This window comes from Etheostoma spectabile, chromosome 4 (genome assembly GCF_008692095.1).
Source record: "Etheostoma spectabile isolate EspeVRDwgs_2016 chromosome 4, UIUC_Espe_1.0, whole genome shotgun sequence".
Classification (NCBI taxonomy): Eukaryota; Metazoa; Chordata; class Actinopteri; order Perciformes; family Percidae; genus Etheostoma; species Etheostoma spectabile.
In genome coordinates this window covers 17,845,415-17,859,373 of record NC_045736.1, presented here as the reverse complement: position 1 = coordinate 17,859,373, position 13,959 = coordinate 17,845,415, and the positions used below count along the sequence as shown (strand labels likewise).

The window sequence follows — 13,959 nt, the reverse complement described above, 5'->3', positions numbered from 1 at the left end:
AGGTTGTTAGTGCGGTGTGCGCTTTGTATCTCAGTGTCTAGCAATGAGCATCTATCAAGAATAAATGTTGACTGGAGGAATGTTTAGACTTGAAACCTGGATGTTCGTTCTTCTTAAACATCCCTGCTGGCTGATCATTTTGTCCTTTTGTTCTCTAAGATTGTGAGACTGTGCATAGTGGCTCATGGCCATAAGAACATTTGTGTATTTGTTTGATAGCAGCCATGTTTGATAGCAACATGTCTAGAATAAAATATTTCTCAAAATCACATCCTGGACCTTAACATGTTTAAATAGAAACAAGAAAGGAGGACAAATGAAATACCAAAAATGTTTAATGAATATTTTAAAAGAACAACCTTGCCACAAGAAATGGTAAAATATATATTTACACAAAGATGAAAACTTGAGGTCACTCTTCTTCTCCCCCTCCAAAAAAACTCACAATCAGCATCAAATCATAAGTTAACAAAAGGTTGCATATGCAAACACAGGGAAGCTTGTGGAAATTGATAAGTCACATCTTCTATCTCAAAACTGATAAGTCTGACTCTAGCGAAGTCTTTTGTACGGAAAGGTCTGGCACACATGATAGAGGTGTTGGATTGAAATCAGTGACAGAGCAGAAGCAGGGCTGTCTGTGGACAAACCCTTGCCACTATGTTTAACCTCAGCTGCCATCTTGGATTTTGATTGTATCCTTGACATAAGAGTGCAACACTTCCAAAAAATAATAATTCTTTAATCCACTATAAACTTGACTTGAAATAGTTCACTAAAAAATAATTTACAACTGGATTTAGGGGTTGCCCAAACTTGTCAAATTTGTTTTTGTGGATCCAGTGCTTTGGACAACACAATCGCAGCATGGGTGCAGGGTAACATAGTGAGTGGAGAAACCTTCCTACAAGGTCATCAAGGTCAGGGATCAAGGAACTGCAACAATAATCATCCATCCTGCTGGAGTGTCCTTGAGCAAGATATTGCATCCCTTTCTACTTCAGTGACATTGCGCTGCTGGTAACTCTGTTTAAAATCAGTGTGGGGCTAACCCACGTGAGCCTCCATGTCGACTTGTTTATACATGGTGCAGGCAAAAAGACACAGGTCTCGCTGTGCATCATGCCACGGTCTCTCCAATCAGCAATCAGTCAACACTTTTTCAGCCACATATGGTCATTAGACTCTGGTGTCAAGAAAGGTCATTTATGTGGGTCGTGGAGCAGCCCTGGTATTGTGAGCAATAAAGTATCATGAAAAATAAATGAAATAATTTAACTAAATTAACCTTATATTATGTGACAGATACTAAGATGAAGTGACAACTGTAAAGCAAGGAGTGTCGCCTGAATGACTCATGGACAGCTCCACAATCCAAAACCACAGAACTGGAAATCTGTTACTGCAGAAAGTCCTTCACTGTAGCGAAGGAATGCGGGAGAAGACACCAGAAGGCTCCTTGCCGTCACCCAATGCTGCACGAAAGCCTTCCTGTTGCCGAGCACGTGCCAGCTTTGTGAGTGAGAGGAATGTCCGAGGTTCAGTGATCGCCAGATCGCTGATCACACGTCGGTTAAGCTGAACGCTGGTCTGTATGGGAGAAGAGAAGAAATGTGTCACATACAGATAAAGTGAACAAACATAAAGAATGTAGAGAGGACTGGTGCTAATCCTGCAACATTCAACACAACGAACCTTGGTGAGGTTGTGCATAAGAGCGGGATACTTCATGCCGTGCTCTCGTGATGCTGCTGCAATGCGTGTGATCCAGAGCTGAAGAAATAAAAGCAGAACAAATACAATAAAGTTATATTGTGTACCTTGCTCAATTAAATCCACAATTCATGTTGTGGTTTGGTCAAATACAATGCCTCCATCATTTCCCAAAGACTCCCTACAGGTGAGGCATACTGGTTACTATACTGATACCGGTAGCATGGGTTACATAGTAGCTAGAAGCTCTTTTTAGGATATTACAAATGAAATCTCATTGAGAGACTGCAGCCTGTATGCCAGGCATGGACTTGTTGTTATGGAGGACGTGTCTTACGGTTCTCATGTAACGTTTCTTGAGCCTCCGAGCTGAAGTGGCATAGACAAAAGCTCTCCTGACCGCCTTCACAGCCAGACTGTAGCAGCGGTTCTTTCTGCCTCTGAAGTGCTGTTGGAAGAACCGAGAGGGAGGATGACTGACACAAAGTGATTTTCGTTGTGTCATTATGTTATTAATATTAGAGTGAAATGATGAGGCATCTTTCTAAAATAATCCAACAACATGGACCAACTCTACACAGCAGAACAATATAGCAAATGACTCACTGCTTTGCTTTAGATATAACTACCAGACAGATGTCAATCACAACATTTTGACAGTATGGAACAGCTCAGCCTCTTCATTCCAGTAAATAGTCGTGGCCTTACCCGTGCATTTTTGAGAACTTCTTGAACTTTCCAGTATCTGTCAGGTCCACGACTTCTGATCAAACAAGACAACGTCAGAAATACCATGTCTGTTCTTCTAGTGAACGACTTCACCACAATCTCCAAACAGGATATAAATACTATTTAAATGACCTTAGACCAGCTCCACCAGTAAAGAGACTTTGTTATGTGAGCTCAATTCCACACACGCCGTGCTATGAGTACAACTGGCAGAGAAGAGCGGAGGAGTACCGGGTTCGCTTGATTTATAAGCCCGGACATCTTGTGACTTCTATTCCGCCCGGGTTTTGCTGACATAAAAAGCCAAGAAATATATCATGATAGCTAAACCTTTTTTCCTTTTTTTACAGTCCATGGGGTAAAAGAACTATGAAATAAAACTCAAAAAATTCAAATTAACCACAAATATTCCACGCCTCATTTGTTGACGCTAGTCAACAAAACACGCGCTCCCACCAGAGCAGTGACGCAGCCCCGGTGTTGTATGCTTGGATAACAGGCGCTGGAGGTCAGAGGAACTCCAAAATGTCGGTTGCTGGTCTCACGTCCTTGAGCCGCTGTGGTGTTTTGGCGTTCCGCTCCCCCGCAGGACTGGTGGTATGTTGAAAAGTCTTTAGTATTATTAAACCGTTTAAATCAGCTGATATTGTCAGTTTCAGTCATCGCTTTTCTCAGAGTAACGTGACAACGTCGCAGAGGGCTCCGTCTATGCTCTGAACTTCAGTTAGCTACTAAGCTAGCTAGCTAGCCCTTAATGTTAATTGTAATTGTATTGACACAACAATAGCGTTTTAAACGTGTTTATTTTTTTTTTACTGACTGTTGTGTGTTTAGCTTAACCTGTAGACAATTCAAATCCATGTAAACACCCGATATGGCAGGAAACGAGTTAAATAAGGTGTAAACATTGTTCGTCTTATAGTAACGTTAACATTAACGCTACCTAATGTGTGTTCTTATAAAATAACAGAGTGACACACTATGTACAGAATTCAGTCACAATAATCAACCAGACGAAAGAAAATGTATAATGCCGTTTTATAATATAGCCACGTTTAGCAATCACGTCACTGCAATGTTTCATAACACCAGGAGTGATGATGAACGATACATAAGCCATGATATGTTTTGGTGATTTTTGAATTGTTTGTGCTTTAACGGGTAAAAGAGAAGCTTTTTGATCACTGATGTTGCAGTGGTTTAGGGTTAGTGTTAAGCCATGTAGAGTGACAGTAGCGTGCCAAAATGAACGATGTATACGAAATGTATTCTCTCCCCTTGTCGTTGCTGTCAGGCGGTGCGGTACGCCCAAACAGCAGCGGTCCCAGCAGCTCAACCCAGAATAAAGAAGTTCCAGGTGTACAGATGGGACCCAGACACTCCAGGAGACAAACCACGCATGCAGACCTACGACATCGACCTCAACACGTAGGTGCTGCCATGAGGAAGCCCAGTGCTGCATGGGCAGCAGTGCATCCTTCTGTGTTATTGTTGATTTATTTTTTTATTTTATTTAACCAGGAAAGTCCCGTTGAGGTTAAAAACCTCTTTTTCAAGGGAGTCCTGGCCAAGAGGCAGGCAAAAACACAATCAATTATATTTATAATGTAATTTATAATGATTTGCTACGTATATACGCAACACGATGTTCTGAGATCCATACATGAGTTTAAACTAAATCCATTTTTTTACCAAGACACTTCAAGTGTATTATTGAATTTATTCCATTGCCACTTGTTGAAAAAACGAAAACAGGGAAATTGAGTTTAAAATTGATACTTTGTGTGTGTGTGTGTGTGTGTGTGTGTGTGTGTGTGTGTGTGTGTGTGTGTGTGCGCGCGCGCGCGTGTGCGCGCGAGTGTGCGAGCGAGCGAGCGCGCGGCTATTTTTAATAGCACTACTATTAGCTAATCATTTGCACTAGTGGAGGCTTATCTTTTAGTGAAGTTCAAAGCAGTACTCAAGCACATGGAAACCGAGAGCATTATTAATGAACTGTGAACAGCCTTCATGTAGATTTAACTCAAGTGGCTCTGACAACCTGGCATATTTCCAGTCCTCTTCCTTCATCTGTTCTCTAATCAGCTCGGAGAAACACTCCACTCACTCCAGCCAAAAGAGTCCAATACTCAAAAATGCTCTTAGGCCATAACATCTGTCAGGATGTTCTTGTTGGACAAGTCAAACACATCAGATACTTTCATGTCTTGACATTCTGTCCTCACAGACTTGTTTTGTTCTTCTCCATGTAGTTGTGGCCCAATGGTTCTTGATGCCCTGATCAAGATCAAAAATGAGATGGACTCCACTCTGACCTTCCGCCGCTCCTGCAGAGAAGGTCAGTAACATGGAGGCCAGAATAAACAAATAGTAAATAGTATTAGTAGTAGTTGTTGTAGTTGTTGTTGTTGTTGTTATTATTGTTAATTTAGTAGTCAATTAATACATTAGAACCCACCCATTTTAAAGTTCATGCCAACTACAGGTCCTTCAACCATAAAAGATAGTGCTGCACTCTCTCCATTGTTTGACTCTTTTTAGAGTCTACATTACTCTTCTTTTACCTATAAAACATGTTATTACGCTAGAATAACAAAATACTCATGTCCAGTATTGTGATAGGAAATTGTTTTTGTCTTCACATTATCCTGTCTTAGAAATTCTATAAACTTATTATTATTATTATTTTGTTTTAAATTAAGGTATTTGTGGATCCTGTGCAATGAACATTAATGGAGGAAACACACTTGCCTGTCTTAACAAGATTGACACCAACGTTAGCAAGCCAACAAAGATTTACCCTCTACCACATATGTATGTGGTCAAGGACCTGGTACCTGTGAGTAAATATCCATCAATTTCTATTTATGTGAAAATGTTTTTGACTCCTTTTAATTTAATCATTAGTCGCCTCTGTATTTTCATGGAAAATATGCAAATGGAAATTTTGGTGTAAATTCAACAAACAAATAAAATGTTATTGTTGCTTCCAGGAATCAGAATTGAGTATTCAAACTAGCCGTGTAATAAAACTGAATATTACAGTGATATCAGGTTGTTCCACTTCTTCTTGGTTGATATATTCCTGGCCTTTCGTGAGTGGACACTAAGTCAAGTTTACTTGTATAGCGCTTATAACAGACAAAGTCACAAAGTGCTTCACAGGCCAAACAAATACATAAATTAAAACAAATTGATAATCATAAAAAACACAGTAAATCATAATAAAACAAAATCATAAGATGTTACCTATTAATACAGTCAACAATGTGGCTACATAACAGCCGCTGCCTTCACCAGCTGACAGACCGCAGAAAATTACTGAACAAAAATAGTTTTTGTCGAGCTCATGGTAAGAAATCGACAGTGTTTATCGGTTGATTCTTTGATCTTATTTCGCCACCCACCATAGCGAGTGAGGGGAATCTGCCTGTAGTAAAACAGAGAGACTGGGAGCCTTTATCATTATAAGTAGATAAGGTTAGGTTAGAAACACGTATACAGCGGGGTATTTGTGTTTTAAACGGCTGTCTATGCAGATCACCCTTCACTAAACTCAACAAGAAATGCTTTTGACGTCAAGTGTAAAAACAAAAACAAATGGCAGGGTCTTTGTGAGACACCCGTTTCACAGAGCTAGAGTGGATAAATACATTTTATGCATCCAGTTCCATAAAGGAAAAATGTATGTATTTTCAGATGCATTTAAGAGAGGTTTTATTCTGAAATTTGTATGCCGACTAAATTCTTGAATATGCTATTGGTTTGCAGGACATGAGTAACTTCTACGCCCAATACAAGTCTATTGAACCCTACCTGAAGAAGAAGGATGAGTCAATGGAAGGGAAAAAGCAGTACCTGCAGTCTGTGGAGGACAGACAGAAACTGGTACACCAGTTGTTGTTGTTTTTTTAAATCAAACATTGAAATGCATCATAAAATAAAAAGCTTTTTGTCCTGTGTAGGACGGGCTGTATGAATGTATCCTGTGCGCCTGCTGCAGTACAAGCTGCCCCAGCTACTGGTGGAATGGAGACAAATACCTTGGGCCGGCTGTGCTGATGCAGGTGTGTGTCTGAGCACATAAATATAGGACTCACTTGATTGAAATCTTAATCGGTATGAAAAATAACCAGACAGATGACGAGTTTATGGGTCTCATCCTGTTGTCTCAGGCGTATCGTTGGATGATTGACTCGCGAGACGAGTTCACAGAGGAGCGTCTGTCCAAGCTGCAGGATCCTTTCTCCCTATATCGCTGCCACACTATCATGAACTGCACCAAGACCTGCCCCAAGGTAACCTGTCGGCAAACAGTTGCAGCCACTTGCACACCACAGCTTATGTATGTCTTGTGACTTTGAAATACAGACGTCCCGTTTGTGCAGTTTCTGACGGCTCTTTCCTCATCTCTCTGGTCTTCATTTTAGGGCCTGAACCCAGGAAAAGCAATAGCTGAGATCAAGAAAATGATGGCCACATACAAAGAGAAGAAGGTGGCTTCTGTCTGAAACCACAGTTGTCCTCTTCTACAACTTTTCCCTCCATGATAAAATTAAATATTGATAAAAGAAATGTTATTATATTAGTATATTGATGCTTTTTGAGGTCTGAATGGCCTGTACAGCAGTCAGCTTCACCACCACCACACTACAGACTGCAGTCAACTGTAATGGAAATGTGTGTGTGGTTGGAGGACTTAAATAAACACATGTACAGGATGAATGCACATGAGTCTGTGTGTTTGTGTGTGTCTTACATGTACCATAACAGGTATTTATCTTTAATGCAACTATGTGTATGGTTGTGCAATTGGGTGACATGTTGCTGCATATTATAGTAAAAAGAAGTTTTCCTTGTGTGTAAACATTTTTTTTTTTTTAACTTGCTGCCTTTCAGCGGTTGCTTCATTTAAAGACATACAGTGTATACGTTCCCTCAGATCATCCAACATACCAGCAGCAGTCTTTCTTTTGATTGGAAATAAATAGTTGAAATGCCTCCAGCTGTTTTCAGTGGTTATTATTTAAAGTCACTAGTGTTGCTACACAGTTCCACGATGGGTAGCAGTTGGTGTCCTCTATATCAGTATTTCTCAAACTTTTTTCAATATTGTACCCCCTTTGAATAGCTTTTTTTTTTATTTTAATTTTATTTTTTAAAGTTTTACCAGCGCAAAACATTTTTGGTAGAAAAAAAGTCTATGTAAAGCGGTATAATACAGCTCTGGCAGAGATAGAATGACATAACAAAAACATTTTAAATGCTACATTTCAAATCACTTAATCCATTTATTATTACAAAAATTTCACGTAGCCCCTGCAGTACTCCAAAGTTTAGTTGAAGCCTCACAAAGGCACGTTTTAGTATGCTTTTTTCTTCTTTTTTTTAAGTCGTTTTTAGTTCAAGTTGTTTGCATTCTTTTAAAGTGTTTTAATTTAGATGTTGGTGTCTCACTGGTGACACATCTGCTTAGACCCGAAACAAACATTCAAAGCCTATGTGGAAGAGGAGATTTTAGTTTAGCATAGAAATATAGAATAAATCTCATTTTAATTCTAAGGTCTGGAGTCTTGTTGATGCATACGCTCTAAGTTTTATTGTGTGCATAGTTCCATTTGTTGTGTGTGTATACAATGGAAAAACTTTTTTTTTCTGGAAAATATACACACGCCAGACACCGTTCGTAATATTGCAAATATGTAAGTGGACCATAGGCTCAATCATTATTGTGTTACCTCCTTCAGATAGTGACTTAACATTGATTTATAGAAATAATTAGGCTCCTACATTTAATCAATGAAGACAAAAATAACGACGATGGAATGGAGAATAACATGACAATCTAATAAACAAGACACTGTGGGTAACATTATATTACATAGACTACGTGATTTGCTGCCAGCTCCTGCTGAAATGTTGGTATTCACATAGGTCACCCGGTCACCTAGCAACGGTAATAGTGATTCGGCCACCAGCAGCAACTAGCTACTAATGGTCAGTTCATCGATATCCTGCTTCTGGTCCTAGCGTGGAAGGACCTTACGGGTAGCCAGTCTCAGGATGACCATGATGTCGTTGCGGGTCGGTGTTGGGACCGGGGGATGGAGGCTGGGACTGGACGGGGAGGAGACTACAGATGCGGGGTGGTACAATGTGGCGCTGCGAGGTCGTCCTGCACTCAGTGGACGCATGAGAGCCGAGGAAAGCCGGAGCAAACTGAAGCAAAGTTGGGTAAGAAAAAAGTCTTTGCATTTTCAGTTTAGTTGGACCTACTCTTTTGTTTTTATTTTATGCATGCGTGGTCTCACTGACACTCACAGATAGTTCAATAGTATTAACTTCAGTTGCGTTTATGCTGAGATGTATAGAGGGGAAAGAACAGGAGATGTGAGCTGATTGTGCACAGATTGCATGCAGCCCAGTCTATGTTTCAAAGACATCAAAGTATCCAAAGCGTTGATCAGTTTGCGTAATGAAGACCGAATATTAGTGGGAGAATTTGCGTGCATGCTAATGGTTGTTGAGAGCTGACATGTGGTCCTGTGTTTTCACTGGCGAGAAGAAAGAGGAGGGACTTCACAGCTCAGCCTGCAGCGATGGCACTACAATGGAGAGAGGGAGAAAAAAAGCACAATTGCTTCATGAGGCTGGGGATCGATGAGGGCACATGGGAAGATGAATTGTATTGCATTTTCTATTTATTTATCTGCCATAGTTGCATAAAAACAAAAAGTGTAAAATAGATGCAGCAGTGCTGTTGCTGTCCTCAGAAATTCTTACGTGTGTGTGTGTGTGTGTGTGTGTGGGGGGGGGGGGGTCTCTAGAAGGGAAGGACTCAATGGGAGAGGTGGGGTTAATCGCTCCCAGATGTGTGCTATGCAAACATATGGTTTCCGAAAGCCACTGTGATGCACAGAAGAATGTGTGTGTGTGTGTGTGTGTGTGTGTGTGTGTGTGAGTGAGTGAGTGTGTGTCTGTGTGTCTGTGTGTCTGTGTGTGTGTCTGTGTGTGTGTGTAATGCTGGTACACAAACTTCACTTCACAGATGTAATGCTACACATGCAAAACTTGTGCAAACCATGTTTCAATCACATTTTGTGTTTAGTATGGCCTCAAAAATTCCAGTAGAGAAAAGTCTACAGTGTAGGATGTAAAAAACACACCAATTAACTGCTTCATGTTGTATGTATGAAACAGTCTACAGTACTGCAGTAGAGGAGGAGCATTCATACTTTCCACAAAGTGGAAAAGTAGTTCAGTGAGTGTTACAGGGAGCTAAGGTAATGGATTTTACTGTATGCAATAATCAGTGTGACGAAAATTTCATTGACAACTTTACACAATAGTAATAGTCAGTGATGTATTGATGCTGTCAGTGTTCATGTCTTTTTGTCCACATGTAGATTACACTCAACTTGAGAGGCTCTTACTTGGTGGAGTGAAGAAGAAAGAAAAGGGGGAAAAGAGGAGTGTGGGGAGTGGGGTTCAAGAAAATGACCAGTGAAGGCGACAGAAGGGAAATGAAGGATGTGGAGAAGACAGACAGAGAGAGGGAGGGAGGGATGAAGAACATTTAGGGAGAGGGGTGGGTTTGAAGGGTCCTCTTTTTTTTTTCCTGGAATGCAGCCCCGAGACTCTGGTGCAGCGAGGAAAAGTAGGAAAACAGAGAGATTGTTCCTAGGAAGACAGACGTGCCACATTCTTGCTGTCAGAGTTTTCTTCCCCCTCTTTTTCTTGCCTTTGCTGTTTGGGGCCAGGGGTTTTTAAAGAAGGGCAGGAGAGAGGGAGAACAGTGGGAGGAGGGCAGGAGAGAGGATGTTGGAGGGCATGGGGAAAGAGAGGAGTGTTCAGGAGACCAAAGGAATATATAGCACTAAGCATTTCATTCCTCTCTTGTCTCTGTTTTGATTATAAATATTCTCCTCATCTCCCTATCCAGTGTTAAAGATAGTCTACCTCCCAGAGTGACCATGAGAGTCTTCCTACTCATCTGCATGCCAGGTAACTGCACCAACAGTCTACTGCAGCTGATGAAAACTTGGTTTCAAATCTCAAATTTAAATATTCATTACTAAATGTGCAAACATCAAATTTTGTTTGTTTTTGGATACTACTTTTATTCACTCTCTTGCCGTGAGTTAGATGAGAAGATTGATACTACTTTCATTTTTGTACAATAAAAATGAAGCTACAGCCAGCAGCCAGTTAGCTTAGCTTAGCATAAAGACCGGAAACATGGGGGGGAAGCTAGCAGTTCAGTACAGTTAGAGGTTTGTGCTACAGCCTCACTTGATCTTGGATGAGTAGCATATGGTGGCTAATGCTAGCAAACTTAAGATATATCTTGTTGTGTAACTGACATTACTGAGTCACTTTACTGACATTAAGGCCTCTTCTACACATGTGCTACTGTTACACTAGCATTTTTCTATTATCACAGTACCAGGCCAACAGCAAAAGTTACATTATAGTTGATTTTAAGCAAACTACTGTGGGTAACATTTTAAAAACAAAATAACATTTTTTTATGTATTGATAATAAAAACCTATATTTAAAAAGCAATTTAACACACCATGGTTCAGTTCAGTACATAGGTCTGGTGACTTTATGTAACTTTTGCTAACTGTGGCTGCAGGTGTAAGTAAGACTGTAGCAGTAAAAACTGAGTGTACTGAAATGAGTATGGGTGCGTTTTATTTCTTATGAACTCAACATTTCATTAGAGGCAAAAAAAAGAAAGTACAATGTACACAACTTCAAAAGTAAAAATAGAATTTAGAAAACACCTCAAAAAATGACTAGTATAATAATAATAAAGCATCAAAGATACTCAGTATTCAGAGTACTTGTATTTACTGACTTTCCCTCCCCTGTTTTTCCCTCGTTACCCCATCTTTGTGATCACTTTGTTGTTCTGAAATGTCAACAGTTCTGCTGCTCGCCCAGGCTCAGTACCAGGATCCGTTTCCTTTTTTGGGTGAGTTAATTAAGAAAACATTGGCCTCGATTGTTCTAGCTCAGCATCTGTTTATATCAGAGCTCTGCACATATGTTACCTATTTGCTGTTGTCCTCTGATGTTTCACCTAGCCTCGAGGAGTTCTCTCCTCCTTACTTTGTTATTTACCACCTGCATAGCAACTGTTGTCACAGTATAAGTAGCACTTTGACCAGTCTGCGTGTTATTAGTTTTAAACATGTTGCATATGAAGTCATGCATTACACCCTTGCAAACATGTGCATGTGTTGTTTTGGCGTGCAGGTGGTTTATTTTATATGGTGCAGTGCTTTATGTTGTGTTTATATTTGGTTTCACAATGTTGATCTCATGAGATCATTTTCTCTTTGCTATTTTGTGGCTTAACAGATGAATATGGGCCAGACTATTTTCAAGGTAAAGTATTCAGGTTCATAGAAATTTTCCTTGATGTTACTTTCATAATTTAACATCAGTGTGTTTTATAAAAAGCGATTCCTCTTTCTTGTCCAGTGTCTGAAAATCCTGACTCTCCTCCTGAAACCTACCAGCAGCAGGTTCGACTCGAGCCAGTGGTCCGTTCAGAAGACTCAGGTATATCTGCTGAAATTTCTTCTTCATTGAGTCATGCTATTAAGTAGTTTGTGTTTTGTCTAGAACTCATATAAAAATCTGTTTTCCATGTGAATATCAGAGTCTGATTTGGAGACAGAGCCGACAGAGCCTGGCCCTCTTGGTAAGAAACCCGTTAGAGAAGGGAGGACAGATTATCACTTATTTAGTTTGAGTGGAGAAATAATTTTTGCTGCGTTTGATTTCCCGGCAGATTGCCGAGAGGAGCAGTATCCCTGCACCAGACTCTACTCTGTTCACAAGCCATGCAAGCAGTGCCTGAACAGCCTCTGCTTCTACAGGTAGGCACTGAAAGGACTTCTGAACAAGCAGTTCACCCCACAATGAAGCCATTTCTCTTTGTCCTTTAATTAGTAGAACTTTTTTGAACTTTGAGGGACAAACAAACTGTGAGTTTGTACAATAAATGACTCCGCATTTCCCTAAACAATTGAAACTACTACTTCTACTACCCTAATTCCATAAAGCACAAATTGTTTATCAATCTCCAAAACAAAAGCCAGTATTTACCCAATTTATTGGTATTCTTCCTAGACAATGCATGAGTTTTGGTCTATTCTGGTGAGATAAATACAGAAGTAAAAATATAGGACTTTGGGAGCTACAATGCATTTATGTGATGTGTATTAATACACATTTGTTGCTCTAATGAGTGTTTATAGCAAGACGGTGTATGTGAGCTTGTTTAAAAATAAACTACAGTGCCCATGTTTATGGTAATGAAGGAAACATGTCAGCCAGTGCAGTCATTGATATTTCCAGACTTACTCTTTGAGTTTTGACTGATGAGAAGATGACTCTTTCATAATCTCTACATGTGTTTCCATTAAGTTTGCGACGGGTGTACATCATCAACAAGGAGGTGTGCGTGAGGACCGTGTGTGCACACGATGAGCTGCTCAGAGGTGCGTTCACTGTACTCTGCATTTGTGTGTTTTTGTGTTTGTATATTGAGACTCATTTGACCGGTCTCTGTGTGTTTAGCGGACCTGTGCCGTGATCAGTTCTCTCGCTGCGGCGTTGCGGCGCAGAGTGGCCAGTGTGCATCACTAGGACCAAGCTGTGGGAAGAGCTGTGGTGGCTGCTGATTGACTACAGAGATCACCTGCCCAGATACTGCCACTTTTTCTACCACTCACCCACATCCTCTTACTGCGTCCTCCTTCTTCCTCCCAGTTTCTCCTCTTTGCCTTTTGACTCTTCCTGTACAACTTATTACTCGTGCAAAAAGCATTTTTTGTGTATGTTTATCTTACACAAAAAAATATGTTTGTATGTTTATCTTTGTCACATGTACGTTTGCCCAGTAGATCCTGTGTGTATGGACGAATATCCTCCAAAGAACATTGATGATTGTATAAATCACTGGTGATATAAAATCATCACACTGGTGCTATAAAAAACTATTAGAGATGCACATAAAACTGTGGAACATCTTTTTTCAATTTGTTTGTTTTTTTTTGCATATTGTACCATATTAATCTCATGCTTTGTGTTTTTTGATATGTTACTGTACTTGTGTTGAAAAGCAGTCATTCTCATGATAATCAACTCATCAATGGTGGACACTGTGCACTGACATCAGACAAAACTTATCAATATCGTGCCATGATAGATCATGAGATGTGTGAAGAAACAGGTGGTGAGTGACCTCAGTTCATGTACTACTGCCACCTGAATCTGTGCTTAGCAACCAAGCAGCAAGCTTATATAAATATATTCCAGTGGCAACAAGTGTTTCAAAAAGGCATCTCACAAACGGTCTCTACTACTGCTTTGTAAAACTGTCACTATAAAGACTGAAAAAATAAACCTTTTTTTTTTTACTACAGCTGTTGTAATGCAATGTGTGATTGAGTCGAATGTAAGTCATCACTGTAACATAAACTGAGGCTGCAGCTCAG

At 40.1% G+C, this 13,959-nt stretch overlaps 3 protein-coding genes across 3 annotated transcripts; 2 read left to right on the top strand and 1 right to left on the bottom strand.

Moving 5' to 3' along the window:
• Positions 1-317: 317 nt before the first annotated feature.
• Positions 318-2,672, bottom strand: mrpl20 (mitochondrial ribosomal protein L20). The gene is made up of 4 exons (XM_032513286.1): positions 2,422-2,672; positions 2,051-2,161; positions 1,696-1,773; positions 318-1,590 (listed from the first exon to the last, which is right to left on the bottom strand). The coding sequence occupies exons 1-4, from the start codon at positions 2,506-2,508 to the stop codon at positions 1,417-1,419; spliced, it is 450 nt and encodes a 149-aa protein (XP_032369177.1). The 5' UTR covers positions 2,509-2,672; the 3' UTR covers positions 318-1,416.
• A 211-nt stretch (positions 2,673-2,883) lies between these two features.
• On the top strand, positions 2,884-7,444 carry sdhb (succinate dehydrogenase complex, subunit B, iron sulfur (Ip)). Its single transcript, XM_032513260.1, has 8 exons — positions 2,884-3,039; positions 3,737-3,870; positions 4,695-4,780; positions 5,145-5,281; positions 6,214-6,330; positions 6,408-6,509; positions 6,618-6,740; positions 6,873-7,444. Exons 1-8 carry the CDS (start codon positions 2,968-2,970, stop codon positions 6,951-6,953), a joined length of 852 nt encoding a protein of 283 aa, XP_032369151.1. The 5' UTR covers positions 2,884-2,967; the 3' UTR covers positions 6,954-7,444.
• A 954-nt stretch (positions 7,445-8,398) lies between these two features.
• mfap2 (microfibril associated protein 2) lies at positions 8,399-13,884 on the top strand. The gene is made up of 9 exons (XM_032513283.1): positions 8,399-8,676; positions 10,385-10,446; positions 11,376-11,423; positions 11,813-11,839; positions 11,936-12,016; positions 12,117-12,158; positions 12,249-12,336; positions 12,887-12,960; positions 13,040-13,884. The coding sequence occupies exons 2-9, from the start codon at positions 10,416-10,418 to the stop codon at positions 13,141-13,143; spliced, it is 495 nt and encodes a 164-aa protein (XP_032369174.1). The 5' UTR covers positions 8,399-8,676; positions 10,385-10,415; the 3' UTR covers positions 13,144-13,884.
• The last annotated feature ends 75 nt before the right edge of the window (positions 13,885-13,959 follow it).

What these genes read in the sequence shown, in the direction of transcription:
- mrpl20 (XM_032513286.1), bottom strand. Translation starts at nt 2,508, where the DNA reads ATGGTATTTCTGACGTTGTCTTGTTTGATCAGAAGTCGTGGACCTGAC. An exon ending in AAGTTCTCAAAAATGCACGG is followed by an intron (nt 2,162 to 2,421) that starts GTAAGGCCACGA and finishes TTCTTCCAACAG; the next exon opens with CACTTCAGAGGCAGAAAGAA. An exon ending in AGAAACGTTACATGAGAACC is followed by an intron (nt 1,774 to 2,050) that starts GTAAGACACGTC and finishes TTATTTCTTCAG; the next exon opens with CTCTGGATCACACGCATTGC.
- sdhb (XM_032513260.1), top strand. Translation starts at nt 2,968, where the DNA reads ATGTCGGTTGCTGGTCTCACGTCCTTGAGCCGCTGTGGTGTTTTGGCG. An exon ending in GCTCCCCCGCAGGACTGGTG is followed by an intron (nt 3,040 to 3,736) that starts GTATGTTGAAAA and finishes CGTTGCTGTCAG; the next exon opens with GCGGTGCGGTACGCCCAAAC. An exon ending in GCACCAAGACCTGCCCCAAG is followed by an intron (nt 6,741 to 6,872) that starts GTAACCTGTCGG and finishes TCTTCATTTTAG; the next exon opens with GGCCTGAACCCAGGAAAAGC.
- mfap2 (XM_032513283.1), top strand. Translation starts at nt 10,416, where the DNA reads ATGAGAGTCTTCCTACTCATCTGCATGCCAG. An exon ending in GGTCCGTTCAGAAGACTCAG is followed by an intron (nt 12,017 to 12,116) that starts GTATATCTGCTG and finishes TGTGAATATCAG; the next exon opens with AGTCTGATTTGGAGACAGAG. An exon ending in AACAGCCTCTGCTTCTACAG is followed by an intron (nt 12,337 to 12,886) that starts GTAGGCACTGAA and finishes GTTTCCATTAAG; the next exon opens with TTTGCGACGGGTGTACATCA.